Consider the following 13,165-nt stretch of genomic DNA (forward strand, 5'->3'; position numbering starts at 1 on the left):
TTCCTTGGTAACCTAGGAACCAGGACTCAAAACTACTTGGGCCTTGTATGATGCTTTTCATACTTTTTGACTTTAATATCTTAGATTGTTCCATTACGAAGCAGAAATTCTCCGTAACTGACATCTCTGAAGCTACGTAGCTACAGCTGGAGAACTTTGTCCAGTGTATTCGCTATTCATCATGTGTACAAAGTCTGAAAAAGCAGGCCACCTTAATACTGTTTGATATTCATACTACAGTGTATATTCTGTATAACACACTACTGGACTGTTCCATCTCCTGCTGTTACAGTATATGTCCCAAAGTTCAAATTTAACTATTAAAGCAACTGACTGGATGGCAGTTCTCAAATTTTGCTTGATACTTTTAATAATTTGGCCTCTACTACAAAGACTTTACGCTGGGGCACTGAGTGGATGTTGGAAAAAATTATGGACAAGTGGTCTCCTTCACCTACATATTCTGGTTTTGCCCTGTAATGCAATCCTGCTGGACTAGATTGATATTCAATAATGCTCGACTAGATCTAACCCTGCAACCATATCAGGGTTGCCAGCCATCCAGAAATTTCTGGACAGGTACTGGTACTGAGCCTGGTATTGAGCTACAGATGTGTATTGCTTAGAATCTTTATCATTCATTATGGTTTTCCAATTTGTCCATAAAAAATGTTGGTTGTCTATGATTTTCAGATACGTTAGCCAGAAAAAAGAAAATTCTGATTGGCAACCCTGGACCATATACTTACAGAGATTGCTAAGACTATGACGATACCCTGGGGCTTTATGTCGCAGAATTATAAGCCCTTTGCCTGCTGCATTACAGCTATAAACCTAAAATTAAATGTATTTATTGTATAGAACTCCTAATGGCACGACTGAGGGGTCAAATATTGTTATTTTAAAATGTCTGGTCAAGATGCTAATTGAATTGATGCCCTGGACTTTCTTTTTGTATTCTAAACTTGTATTTACTGACATGTTATATCCCCTCTCTACTGATGCACTGCACCTATACAGTACCTACCCAGGTTCAACCTCCCCTCCCCCCTTTCCTGCTTCTTTCCCTATTTGTCACTTGCTTTTGTTCCCTTGTATTATTCGTTATATCCTTATTATTTATCTCTTCTGTGTTGCATATTCTTTAACGATTCCTTTACATTGGTTTGATGGTTTCTTCTTTTAAAGTGCCTACATGGCTTGGTCCTCTGAACTCCGGTTCACTCTTTCAGCCTCCAGGTAATCTGGATGATGTAGTGTTGCCTTCACTGCTCTAAATTTTTGAACTTTTCTATTTCTATTGCATTTGGTTGTGTGTTACCCAGCATTTTTTCCTGTTTATGTTTTTCTTGAAACAATAATTTAAACAAACACAATATAAAAAATACCATTATTTCATACATTTCTGTTTTTATAGATGTCATTTAAAACATAGATCTCCAGCATATATTTCACTTGATTCCTTTACTTTCTTAGCACTGTACAGTACAGTGTATGGAATTTATTGCAATAAACAAAAGCAACCAAACAGCTGAACACAGCGGTAAAAGTTATTCGTGCCCTCGAGTGGAGTGTTGTCCACAGTTCAAACCACTAATTATGTGACCTCTGACTAGTTTCAGTGAAAGATTTAATTTGGTGTAACAGATGTCCCAGGCATGCTGGTATGTGTTGGTGACATAACCCACCTAAATAACAGCTCCTTACACTATTAATCATGTGCATGCCACTCTTCCTGGAAAACATCCTTAGTTTAGTAGGCTTCTGTGTATCACCAATATTGAACTACGTGAAGCAAGTCAACTTTTCTATAGGGATGATCCCAGTACATGATCCCAGTACAATGTCACTTTCTACAGGGATGATCCCAGCGCAATGTCACTTTCTATAGGGATGATCCCAGTACAATGTCACTTTCTATAGGGATGATCCCAGTACAATGTCACTTTCTATAGGGATGATCCCAGTACAATGTCACTTTCTATAGGGATGATCGCAGTACAATGTCACTTTGTTACTGCATCTCCGGAATTATGCAGAAATTAATTAGCCAGTGCACACAGCAATGATGGGTAAAAATGTCTACAAGCACTATTAAGTCTAGCAATGTGTTATTTATGAGATGCATATAATACCTGAACCTGAAAAGGTCAGTAGATAGCTATGATGTAGAACTGTGTAAGTGAAAGTATAATGTAGTGTACTGTATGTCATGTTTTTACAAAGGTCTAAACAAATAGAGTGGGACTGAGTCAAAACCAGTTATAAATAAAGTTTTTGTTCAAGCAAGAAACAATAGAGAAATCATTTTGTATTATATTTTATTTTACAATGTTTCCAGTTTACTGCTTCATTCTGGCTGTCATGGCAGCGATCACGTGTGGCCCTGTCAACAAGAAGTTGATTCCCAGAGACCCTGAACCTGTGGAGTGATGGAGCTGGAACCCTGCGGCAGTGACTAGGTAAGTATGTTCCCCACCATGGGTCGGGCCACTCTGAAGGAGATTGTTAACCCAAATATGGGTCAAGCCACTTTGAAGGGGATTGTTAACCCCACCATGGGTCTGGCCACTCTGAAGGGGATTGTTAACCCCACCATGGGTCTGGCCACTCTGAAGGGGATTGTTAACCCCACCATGGGTCTGGCCACTCTGAAGGGGATTGTTAACCCCACTATGGGTCTGGCCACTCTGAAGGGGATTGTTAACCCCACTATGGGTCTTGCCACTCTGAAGAGGTCTTTTAACGTTTAAAGTAGGATAACACTTTTAGTTCCGCAAAATGGGGTTCCGTTGTTCCATGATCCGTTTCCGTTTTTGTTTCCGTGTGTCTTCCTTTATTTTTGAAGGATCACCAGACATGAAGAAAAGTAAAAAAAAATCTAAGACAGGTTTGCCATGCAAATGATAGGAAAAAAACGGACGCGGACGCAGATGACAATCTTGTGTGCCTCCGTGTTTTTTAGCGGTCCCATTGACTTTAATGGGTCCGCAAACCGTTTCCTGCGAAAATAATAGGACAGGCTATATTTTTTTGACGGACTGGAACCACGGATAACGGACGCGGATGACAAACGGTGCATTAGCCGAGTTTTCAACGGACCCATTGAAAATCAATGGGTCCGCAGAAAATCACGAAAAACGGCACAACGGACACGGAATAAAACAACGGTCGTGTGCATGAGGCCTTAGAGGAAGAAATTTACTATTGACCACCCTCCATGTAATTTCTAAAAGCACAGGGACAGATCACTTGGAAGTGAAACATTGTACTTAAAAGGGTTTTCCAATCAGATATTTCCGGTATATCCACAGGATTTCCCAATCCGTCCCATGCTATTTTGAACTGAATGATAGCTATGCATAAGTGTCACTGTCCATTCACTTCTACGAGTTCCAAAAACAGCAAATCATGAAACCACATCTATCACTTATGGAATTTCCTATGGATATGCCAGAAATGTCTAAGATGGGCAAATCCCTTTAAAGGGGTTGTTCGCAACAGGATAATCCTTTCTGAAAAGATCACTATGGGCCCAGCAGCACAGAACAGCTATTACTGAGGAGGAAATCTCCTCGAGACAAGGAGCTTCTCTAAGTTGGGGAAACTACTATATGACATTCATGTAACTAAATTAGGGCCAATAAAAAAGTATCATCATGGTGTCAAATATAGAAAATAATAATAATTCAAAATGAGATTATTTATCTAGTTTCTAGAGACTAATAATTAAGTAATAATTATGGTATCTCTATACTGTATTATCTTTGGATCTAACAATTATCAAGGTAAACGATTTGCATGTCTCAAAACTAATTCTGCTGCCAATAAGGTAAATATAACTCTAGCTGGAAACAAAATCACAAAGATAACAAGGGCAGCAACGGAGGGAACCTTATTGTATAGGCTCCTGTAAGTACTAAAGGCTCCCACGCGTTTCTAATTTTCACTGTTGGGGTGGAGTTGTGCTTATTAGGTTTACTTACCCACACAAGAGGAATAAGTAGAATCTGGAACAAACCCCTGTTTACAAGTACATTTAAAGCTGCCGACTGTATTTAAACATTCACCATTAGGACATACACCTTGCATGTAGCATTCATTAATATCTGAAAAAGGAAAAAAATACACAAGAAGAAATAATTATGAAGCAAATCTGTTTGAACAGCAAAAACAATACTGGAAAAAAATATGAAAAGAAACTTTCACCCTTAACAGATTGAAACTTGTTTCAGTATACAGAGGCATGGCACCAGGTGCTGCCAAATACATTTGCACTGTGGGGTTTACACTGATAACATGGACATTGTATATTCTTCAATAATGCCTAGCTACTAGTTGGAACAAGAAAATTAAAGTGTTTGGAATCATTAAGAAATGTTAAAAATGAAGACAATTGGGGAGAGACTAAGGAAAACAAACTTTTACAGCTAGTTTTAGGATCAGAAATGCACTAAACAAGTACACAGGGGGACATTTCTCCTGCACAGCAGGGGGATGCAACCACTTTATGCCGAGGTGCAGGCCTCCTCATAGATTTGGCACTTACTCCAGCAGGCCATGCGCCAGACTAAAATCCACCGCAGCCTCCTAGCTGTTGTAGATTTCTGTATTCACACATGCCAGAAAACTGGCGTGAAGAAAGATAAGCGTGCTAAGCCTGTTGGGCCCCCGCACCTTCTCTCCCTCGCCACACTCCCTTCTTTGGAAAATGGCAAGGGTGGTGTGGAAACATCACTTACCCCTAAATTTAGGAGCATTGGCATTTGAAAAGTTGCGAACATGAGGTTTGCGTCAAATTTTACGTCAGAAAACTGAAGTGAGGGGAAGGATAAGTTCGCACTACAGTGTCTAATGATCTATCATTTCATATACACTGCTCAAAAAAATAAAGGGAACACAAAAAGAACACATTCCAGATCTGAATTAATTAAATATTCTTCTGAAATACTTTGTTCTTTACATAGTTGAATGTGCTGACAACAAAATCACACAAAAATTAAAAAACGGAAATCAAATTTTTCAACCCATGGAGGTCTGGATTTGGAGTCACACTCAAAATTAAAGTGGAAAAACACACTACAGGCTGATCCAACTTTGATGCAATGTCCTTAAAACAAGTCAAAATGAGGCTCAGTAGTGTGTGTGGCCTCCACGTGCCTGTATGACCTCCCTACAACGCCTGTGCATGCTCCTGATGAGGTGGTGGACGGTCTCCTGAGGGATCTCCTCCCAGACCTGGACTAAAGCATCTGCCAACTCCTGGACAGTCTGTGGTGCAACGTGACGATGGTGGATAGAGCGAGACATGATGTCCCAGATGTGCTCAATTGGATTCAGGTCTGGGGAACGGGCGGGCCAGTCCATAGCATCAATGCCTTCGTCTTGCAGGAACTGCTGACACACTCCAGCCACATGAGGTCTAGCATTGTCTTGCATTAGGACAGCGGTTCTCAACCTAGGGGTCGCGACCCCTTTGGGGGTCGATCGGCCCTTTCCGGGGGGTCGCCTGAGGCTTCCTATTGTGGGTCGCCCGCACAACGGCAGCGGCCCCTTATCCTCGCGCACAGGAAGTGATGTCCTATCACTGCCTGTGCTTGAAGGAGCCTGACGTCTGGACGGGTAAGTCGGGCCGCCTGTCTGCTGAGGTCCGAGTTTTTTCGTTAATGACACCGCCGCTGAGCACCACTGCCACCAATGATTTAATTGAGCCTGGCTGAGCCTGGCTAATTTTATTTTAATTATTTGGCTGAGCAAGGCTTAATTTATTTGGGCGGACATGAAGCACCGCTGATTTATTTATTTGGGGGACCCTGAGCACTTCTGATTTATTTATTTGGGGGACCCTGAGCACCATTGATTTATTTATTTGGGGGGGGACCTGAAGCACCGCTGATTTATTTATTTGGGGGACCCTGAGCACCATTGATTTATTTATTTGGGGGAAACCTGATGCACCACTGATTTATTTATTTGGGGGTACCCTGAGCACCGCTGATTTATTTATTTGGGGGAGACCTGAAGCCCCGCTGATTTATTTATTTGGGGGACCCTGAGCCATTCTGATTTATTTATTTGGGGGGACTTGAAGCACCACTGATTTATACACCATGCTTCAATACAAAATTTCATTTGTTTGTAATTAGAAATAAATATTTGACAATATATAACATTTTGTCTTTGTGATTAATTACTCTGCTTTAATTATGTTCAATTTGTAGCAATAAAAATACATCCTGCATATCAGATATTTACATTACAATTCATAACAGTAGCAAAATTAGTTATGACGTAGCAAGGAAAAAAATGTAATGGTTGGGGGTCACCACAACATGAGGAACTGTATTAAGGGGTCACGGCTTTAGAAAGGTTGAGAACCACTGCATTAGGAGGAACCCAGGGCCAACCGCACCAGCATATGGTCTCACAAGGGGTCTGAGGATCTCATCTCGGTACCTAATGGCAGTCAGGCTACCTCTGGCGAGCACATGGAGGGCTGTGCGGCCCTCCAAAGAAATGCCACCCCACACCATTACTGACCCAATGCCAAACCGGTCATGCTGGAGGATGTTGCGGGCAGCAGAACGTTCTCCACAGCGTCTCAAGACTCTGTCACGTCTGTCACATGTGCTCAGTGTGAACCTGCTTTCATCTGTGAAGAGCACAGGGCGCCAGTGGCGAATTTGCCAATATTGGTGTTCTCTGGCAAATGCCAAACGTCCTGCACGGTGTTGGGCTGTAAGCACAACCCCCACCTGTGGACGTCGGGCCCTCATATCACTCAAATGGAGTCTGTTTCTGACCGTTTGAGCAGACACATGCACATTTGTGGCCTGCTGGAGGTCATTTTGCAGGGCTCTGGCAGTGCTCCTAATGTTCCTCCTTGCACAAAGGCGGAGGTAGCGGTCCTGCTGCTGGGTTGTTGCCCTCCTACGGCCTCCTCCACATCTCCTGATGTACTGGCCTGTCTCCTGGTAGCGCCTCCATGCTCTGGACACTACGCTGACAGACACAGCAAACCTTCTTGCCACAGCTCGCATTTTTGTGCCATCCTGGCTAAGCTGCACTACCTGAGCCACTTGTGTGGGTTGTAGACTCCGTCTCATGCTACCACCAGAGTGAGAGCACCGGCAGCATTCAAAAGTGACCAAAACATCAGCCACGAAGCATAGGAACTGAGAAGTGGTCTGTGGTTACCACCTGCAGAACCACTCCTTTATTGGGGGTGTCTTGCTAATTACCTATAATTTCCACCTGTTGTCTATCCCATTTTCTCAACAGCATGTGAAATTGATTGTCACTCAGTGTTGCTTCCTAAGTGGACAGTTTGATTTCACAGAAGTGTGATTGACTTTGAGTTACATTGTGTTGTTTAAGTGTTCCCTTTATTTTTTTGAGCAGTGTAAATGATCCTAATTACCACCCCAAGGCTGAAGGGTTCCCACTGAGGCTTGAAAATGAAATGACCACATATGTGATTGTTGCGTGGCTCTTAAGGTGCTATCATATAAGTGGCTTGAGGTGTGGGTTCCACACGGTGGTTGGCACTAATTGTTGGGTTGTACCTTGACTCTGCAACTGGAATCCAAAGCAATTACAAGTACACCCTTCAATTAGCAGTGCAGTTACCACGGCTCAATCACACACATGTAATAGCACCATTCAGATGCTAATTCCATAGATTATGTTAAACTATCTAAAGATGTGCTTCTGTCAAGCAGCTTTATTGTTTGCTACGCTACCGGCCCACGGAATGTACACTATGTAGGGAAATGAGCAAATAGTTTTGATTATCAAATGAAAGGGATGCAAATGAGCTCTTAACAAGCTCGGTCTCTAATGGCACCAGGTGTAAGCAGCTATCCTATAAATCAAGTATCGACCCTTTAAATAGGCCTTGAGATATGACTTTGATCACGCTGATTAAGGCGTTCTCTCCCCAAGGAGAGTAGTTCCCCCCAAATCCAGAAAGGCCTCTCACCCAGTTAAGCCAGTACTCTCTGCTCTGCATTGATGAGGGACAATCACCCTGAAACAGCTGTCTGCAGATGAGGTGCTGGCTTATTTAATATCCAAGTCATGTCTCAAGGCCTATTTAAAGGGTCGAACAATGACTTATAGGATAGCTGCCTTACATCTGGTGGCATTAGTGGCAGAACTTGTTAGGAGCTCATTTGCATCCCTTTCTTCCCAGATTTCCAGAGCAGCTTGTATGGCCTATAGGTCTCCTCATGCCGATCAAACCGCTCTCTCCCAAAGGAGAGATGGTACCCCCCGAAAGATTATCAAATGCTTGTAGACGAGAATAGAAACCAAAAAGCCACAATACAACACTAAGGCTAGTTTCATACTAGCGGCAGGGGACTCCGGCAGGCTGTTCCGGCGAGTGAACAACCTGTCGGATCCGTCCTGCCGCTAGTTCACGTGTGCCCCCGGACTGCCGCTCCGTCCCCATGGACTATAATGGGGGCAGAGTTACGGCAGCGCACAGCGAGAGGGAGCCACCCGCCGCGCGCTGCCGTGCCACCGCCGGAACTCCGCACCCGACCCTATTATAGTCAATGGGGACAGAGCAGCAGTCCGGCTGCACACGAGAACTAGCGGCAGGACTGATCCGACAGGCTGTTCAACTGCCGGAACAGCGTGCCGGAGTCCCCTGCCGCTAATGTGAAAGTACCCTAAGAAAAATACACTGGAATAAATTTAAAGTTTAAGCCCTTCACGTTGTAAAGGATTTTGATTTTTTTTACTCACTGCTTTCCAAAACCCACAACCTTTTTAGTTTTCCATTCACATAACTCTATGGTCCTATTTAATATTCCATTTGATGTAGTTGGCAAGCTGGAAAAAAATACTAGTAGGATGGAAGTGGAAAAACAACTGTGGCATTGTTTTACAGGTTTAGTTTTTACAGGATTCACTGTGCGTTAGAAATGGCACATTACCTTTATTCTTCAAGTCAGTACAATTACAGCAATACTGAATTAATATAATTCATGTTATGTTTAATACTTTTATGTATTTATCACCAGTGATGGCCAGTTCGCCAGTGATGGCCTCCGGGGGCCGTTCTCGGAACTGCCTGCTTCCGGAGACCGCATTTCATTTGAGACCGGCTCGCGCACAGGCACAGGTAAGGACTTACCTGTGCCTCGCCGGACTTGTCAGTTAAGATGGCAGATCGCATGTGTTCGCGGGCGAACACTGCGAACTGGCCATCTCTATTTATCACCATATTATGATACTCATACTTTTTTATATTTCTGTCTACAGAGCTCTGTAAGGGCTTATATTTATGGAGTGTAGATTTTATTGAAACAATCTTGCAGTATGTATTACTTTCTTAATGCTTTTTATTCAATTATTTTGGGAAGCAAGAGGATCAAAAATGGCAATTCAGTCATTTTTATTTTCTTTTGTTATGGCGTTCACCACATGGGATAAATACTGATATTTTAATAGTTTGGGCATTTTCACTCGACAATACCAATTTTTTTTTATTTATTGTTTATTTATTTTTTATGCAAAATTGAGAAAGAGGCGTGATTTTAAATTTTTTAATCTTAATTATTTTTTTACTTGGACATGCAATCATGCAAACTTGCAATCTACCACTGTAGACTATAGGAAAATTGTTGTCTTTCTATTGAGTCCTGTGTTCTGTCACAAGGAGCAACCCCTCATATGTCATAGTCTCAACTAATCACACCATCTGAGGGGCTAAATGTTGATCAGAATTGTTTCTGTTTACAGACACCGGTGGCCAGCTGTAATCCACAAAGTAAAAACCTGTGGGGTCATTTATCAAACTGGTGTAAAGTAAAATTGGCTTAGTAAGCAACCAATCAGATTCCACCTTTCATTTTTGACAGCTCCTTTGGAAAATGAAAGGTGGAATCTGATTGGTTGCTATGGGCAACTAAGCCACTTCTACTTTACACCAGTTTTATAAATGACCCCCCTGGTTTTTACTTTGTGGATTACAAAAGTCAGGAATTCAACTAGAACCGTGCACGTCTGGTACAAAAAAGTTACAAGCGAGCTGGAGCTTACTTTTGCATATGAACTGGTGGTGGGTGTCTTCTGTGTAAAGCAGCAGACACCCGAAGCTATATTATCTGCTCAGCTCCTGAGTGGTCACCATCTTTAAAAAACCGACTTGCCAGGAGGGGTTTGAGCAGATTAATTTTCTAATTGCTTGTTCTGCTCATTGTTTGGCTTCTGGTTTTGTAAAATGACACATTACATTGCAGTTAAGTGCCAGATTAGACACCCTGACATCTATCCATCTGTAATAATTCATAAGGTCGGGGGTTGTATTGTTATCATTTGTAGACATATTACGTGTATTTTAAGTTAACGAAATACTATATTACCAAAGTTAAGCTTAAAGGAGTTGTGTCACTTCAGCAAGTGGCATTTATCATGTAGAGAAAGTTAATACAAGGCACTGTGGCGAAACCAACCTCGCCACTGGGTTTTGGAGAGGACTGGCTGCTGGCCTCTTGCCCCAGGATTATGGGCCATATACTAACTTTTAAACCCCTGAACCGATTCAAGTGAATTTTGGATAGGTTTGTCCCCACGTTATACTGTTTGAATTAATGTAAGTTATATGTATGGCCAATGTAAACTCACAAAGTTGTAACAATCTATAATAATTGTAACTTGTCAGCTTGGGAGGAAAATGCTGGGTGTGTTTCTATTGTGCCATTGTCCCATTGTGTGTTTAAATGGTGATGTCTGTCCTGTTGTATCTACATGTGTATTGGCGATCTCCCTTTGTTCTGAGAGATAATTGGATTGCTCCTCAGGTTGTCTCCAGACAGAGGGGAGGAGACCATGATGCATTGTGGGGATATGTTGTCCTATGTCCCAGTCTTCATTCTGGTCCTCTGGGGGCGTGAACGATTGGTTGCTGTAGTTGCATTGTATGTGTTGTTAATTACTGATTGGTTGTATTTCAAACCCCTGTGGGCAGTACTATGTTTTTGGTTTGTGAATAAAAGAGGCTGTACGTGAAGTACAGTCAGTTCCTGTTTCACCTTCAACATAGAGCCTCGTCTCATGTGTGTGGGGATTGCTATACGTGTATACTCCCCTGGCTATAACTACTAGCTCTTTTAAGGGCTGTTCCTGATCTCTGGTTTTAGGAGAGGTCCACCCACTGGAGCCTGGAGCCTTGTCGTAGGTCCAGGGTGGGTAGGAGACGGTGAGACCTCAACCAAGCTTCGGCGGTTCGTGGGGTCTGCAGTGCGTACGGCGCCAAGTGGAGTGCTTGGAGTCCTCGGAAAGCACTAGGAGCATTCATTCAACGGAGGTACCCGGTCGGTGTACCAGGTGATCCGTTACATTGGTGGCAAGCAGTGGGATGGCGTCCTAGTGTGAGGAGAAGCAGCTCGGAGACACCGTTCGTGGAGTTACAAATTGAGGGCAACGCTAGTATCCGTACAGCGCCCCTGGGAGCAGAGGTATCCAGCGACTTGGAGCAGACAAGTATGGAAGGCTCTGAAGATGACTGGCTGGCCGAGGTGAGGCAGCGAGTGGCCCAGTATGGAGGTAATGTGTCCATGGATATATACCAGGCCATCTGGAACCAGGTCACAGCCAAGCGACATGCAAGGATGGAACGAGAATTCCGACTGGCGAAAGAGAGCGAAATTGCCCAGCGGAAGGAGTGTTACAGCAGCCGAGCAGAGGCTGCATCCGAGGAGGTTAGCAGTCTCCCCCTGAGGCGGCCAGAGGAACCCGAAGTAGGGGTCCTCATAGACTGGTCCTGTGAGGAACCACAACAGGCAGGTGGAGACGGGACCGAGGTCTCTCCACCGGGATGCTGGGCAGCTGGCCCAGACGCTCAACAGCAGCCGGAGTTGCCAGGTGTGGACGCAGGTGGTTCTTACTCGCAACTGTTGAGGGACCTCACAGACTGGTCCTGGGAGGACCCACAGATGGCAGGTGGAGATGGGACCGAGGTCTCTCTACCAGTCCTACAGGGATGCTGGACGGTTGGTCCAGATCTCCAGCCATCTCCGCAGGGATACCAGGAGGAGGAGGTAAGCGAGCCCTCCCCTTCCCAGGTACTTCCCAACCGAGTTCTGGGGGCAGGGGATGAGCCTGCGATATCCACTGATCTCTCTCCCCAACCACAGGGGGACAGCACCCCTAACTCCGATGGTGCAGATGGGACCACGGTCTCTGCACCAGACCTACCGAGATACTGGACGGCCGGTTCAGATCCCCCACCAACCCTGCAGGAATGCCAGGAGGAGGAGGTAAGCGATTCCTCCTCTCCACAGCCGATCTGCAACAAGGTCCTGGGGATAGGATTCCCTGACCACATCCCAGCGGAAGAGCTGGCATCTGGGCAGAGCGCAGTCGGCCTCTGCCCTCCCCTATCCTCTTCTCCAGAGCCGGACTTCCCACAGGCTACCCCAGCAGAAGAGCTGGCATCTGGGCAGAGCGCAGTCGGCCTCTGCCCACCAAGTACCTACAGCTCCAAGCTGGAGAACCACAAGGAAGCGAGGAGTAGCAGATGCCCACTCAACAGCTGGGGACATACAGAACAGAGCCAGGCCCCAAGATTCAACAGGTCCAGTATTGGGTTGTGGTTGGACTGCCAGACTAACTCCGGTACTGACCGTGAGGTCAGGTATCTGGTTAGTCTTCCCTGGGAGGGGGAGATGTGTGGCGAAACCAACCTCGCCACTGGGTTTTGGAGAGGACTGGCTGCTGGCCTCTTGCCCCAGGATTATGGGCCATATACTAACTTTTAACCCCTGAACCGATTCAAGTGAATTTTGGATAGGTTTGTCCCCACGTTATACTGTTTGAATTAATGTAAGTTATATGTATGGCCAATGTAAACTCACAAAGTTGTAACAATCTATAATAATTGTAACTTGTCAGCTTGGGAGGAAAATGCTGGGTGTGTTTCTATTGTGCCATTGTCCCATTGTGTGTTTAAATGGTGATGTCTGTCCTGTTGTATCTACATGTGTATTGGCGATCTCCCTTTGTTCTGAGAGATAATTGGATTGCTCCTCAGGTTGTCTCCAGACAGAGGGGAGGAGACCATGATGCATTGTGGGGATATGTTGTCCTATGTCCCAGTCTTCATTCTGGTCCTCTGGGGGCGTGAACGATTGGTTGCTGTAGTTGCATTGTA

The 13,165-nt window shown here is 44.4% G+C and overlaps 1 protein-coding gene across 3 annotated transcripts in view; it reads right to left on the reverse strand.

The window, feature by feature from the left end:
* Positions 1 to 13,165, reverse strand: part of LTBP1 (latent transforming growth factor beta binding protein 1) — a 382,180-nt gene that overhangs the window by 105,861 nt on the left and 263,154 nt on the right. For all 3 annotated transcript variants that reach the window (XM_040429549.1, XM_040429548.1, XM_040429550.1), the window contains one exon: positions 3,987 to 4,109. In XM_040429549.1, the coding sequence (XP_040285483.1) occupies positions 3,987 to 4,109 (123 nt within the window). The remainder of the gene's footprint in view (positions 1 to 3,986; positions 4,110 to 13,165) is intronic.

The sequence above is a fragment of the Bufo bufo genome, chromosome 4 (assembly GCF_905171765.1).
Source record: "Bufo bufo chromosome 4, aBufBuf1.1, whole genome shotgun sequence".
NCBI lineage: Eukaryota > Metazoa > Chordata > Amphibia > Anura > Bufonidae > Bufo > Bufo bufo.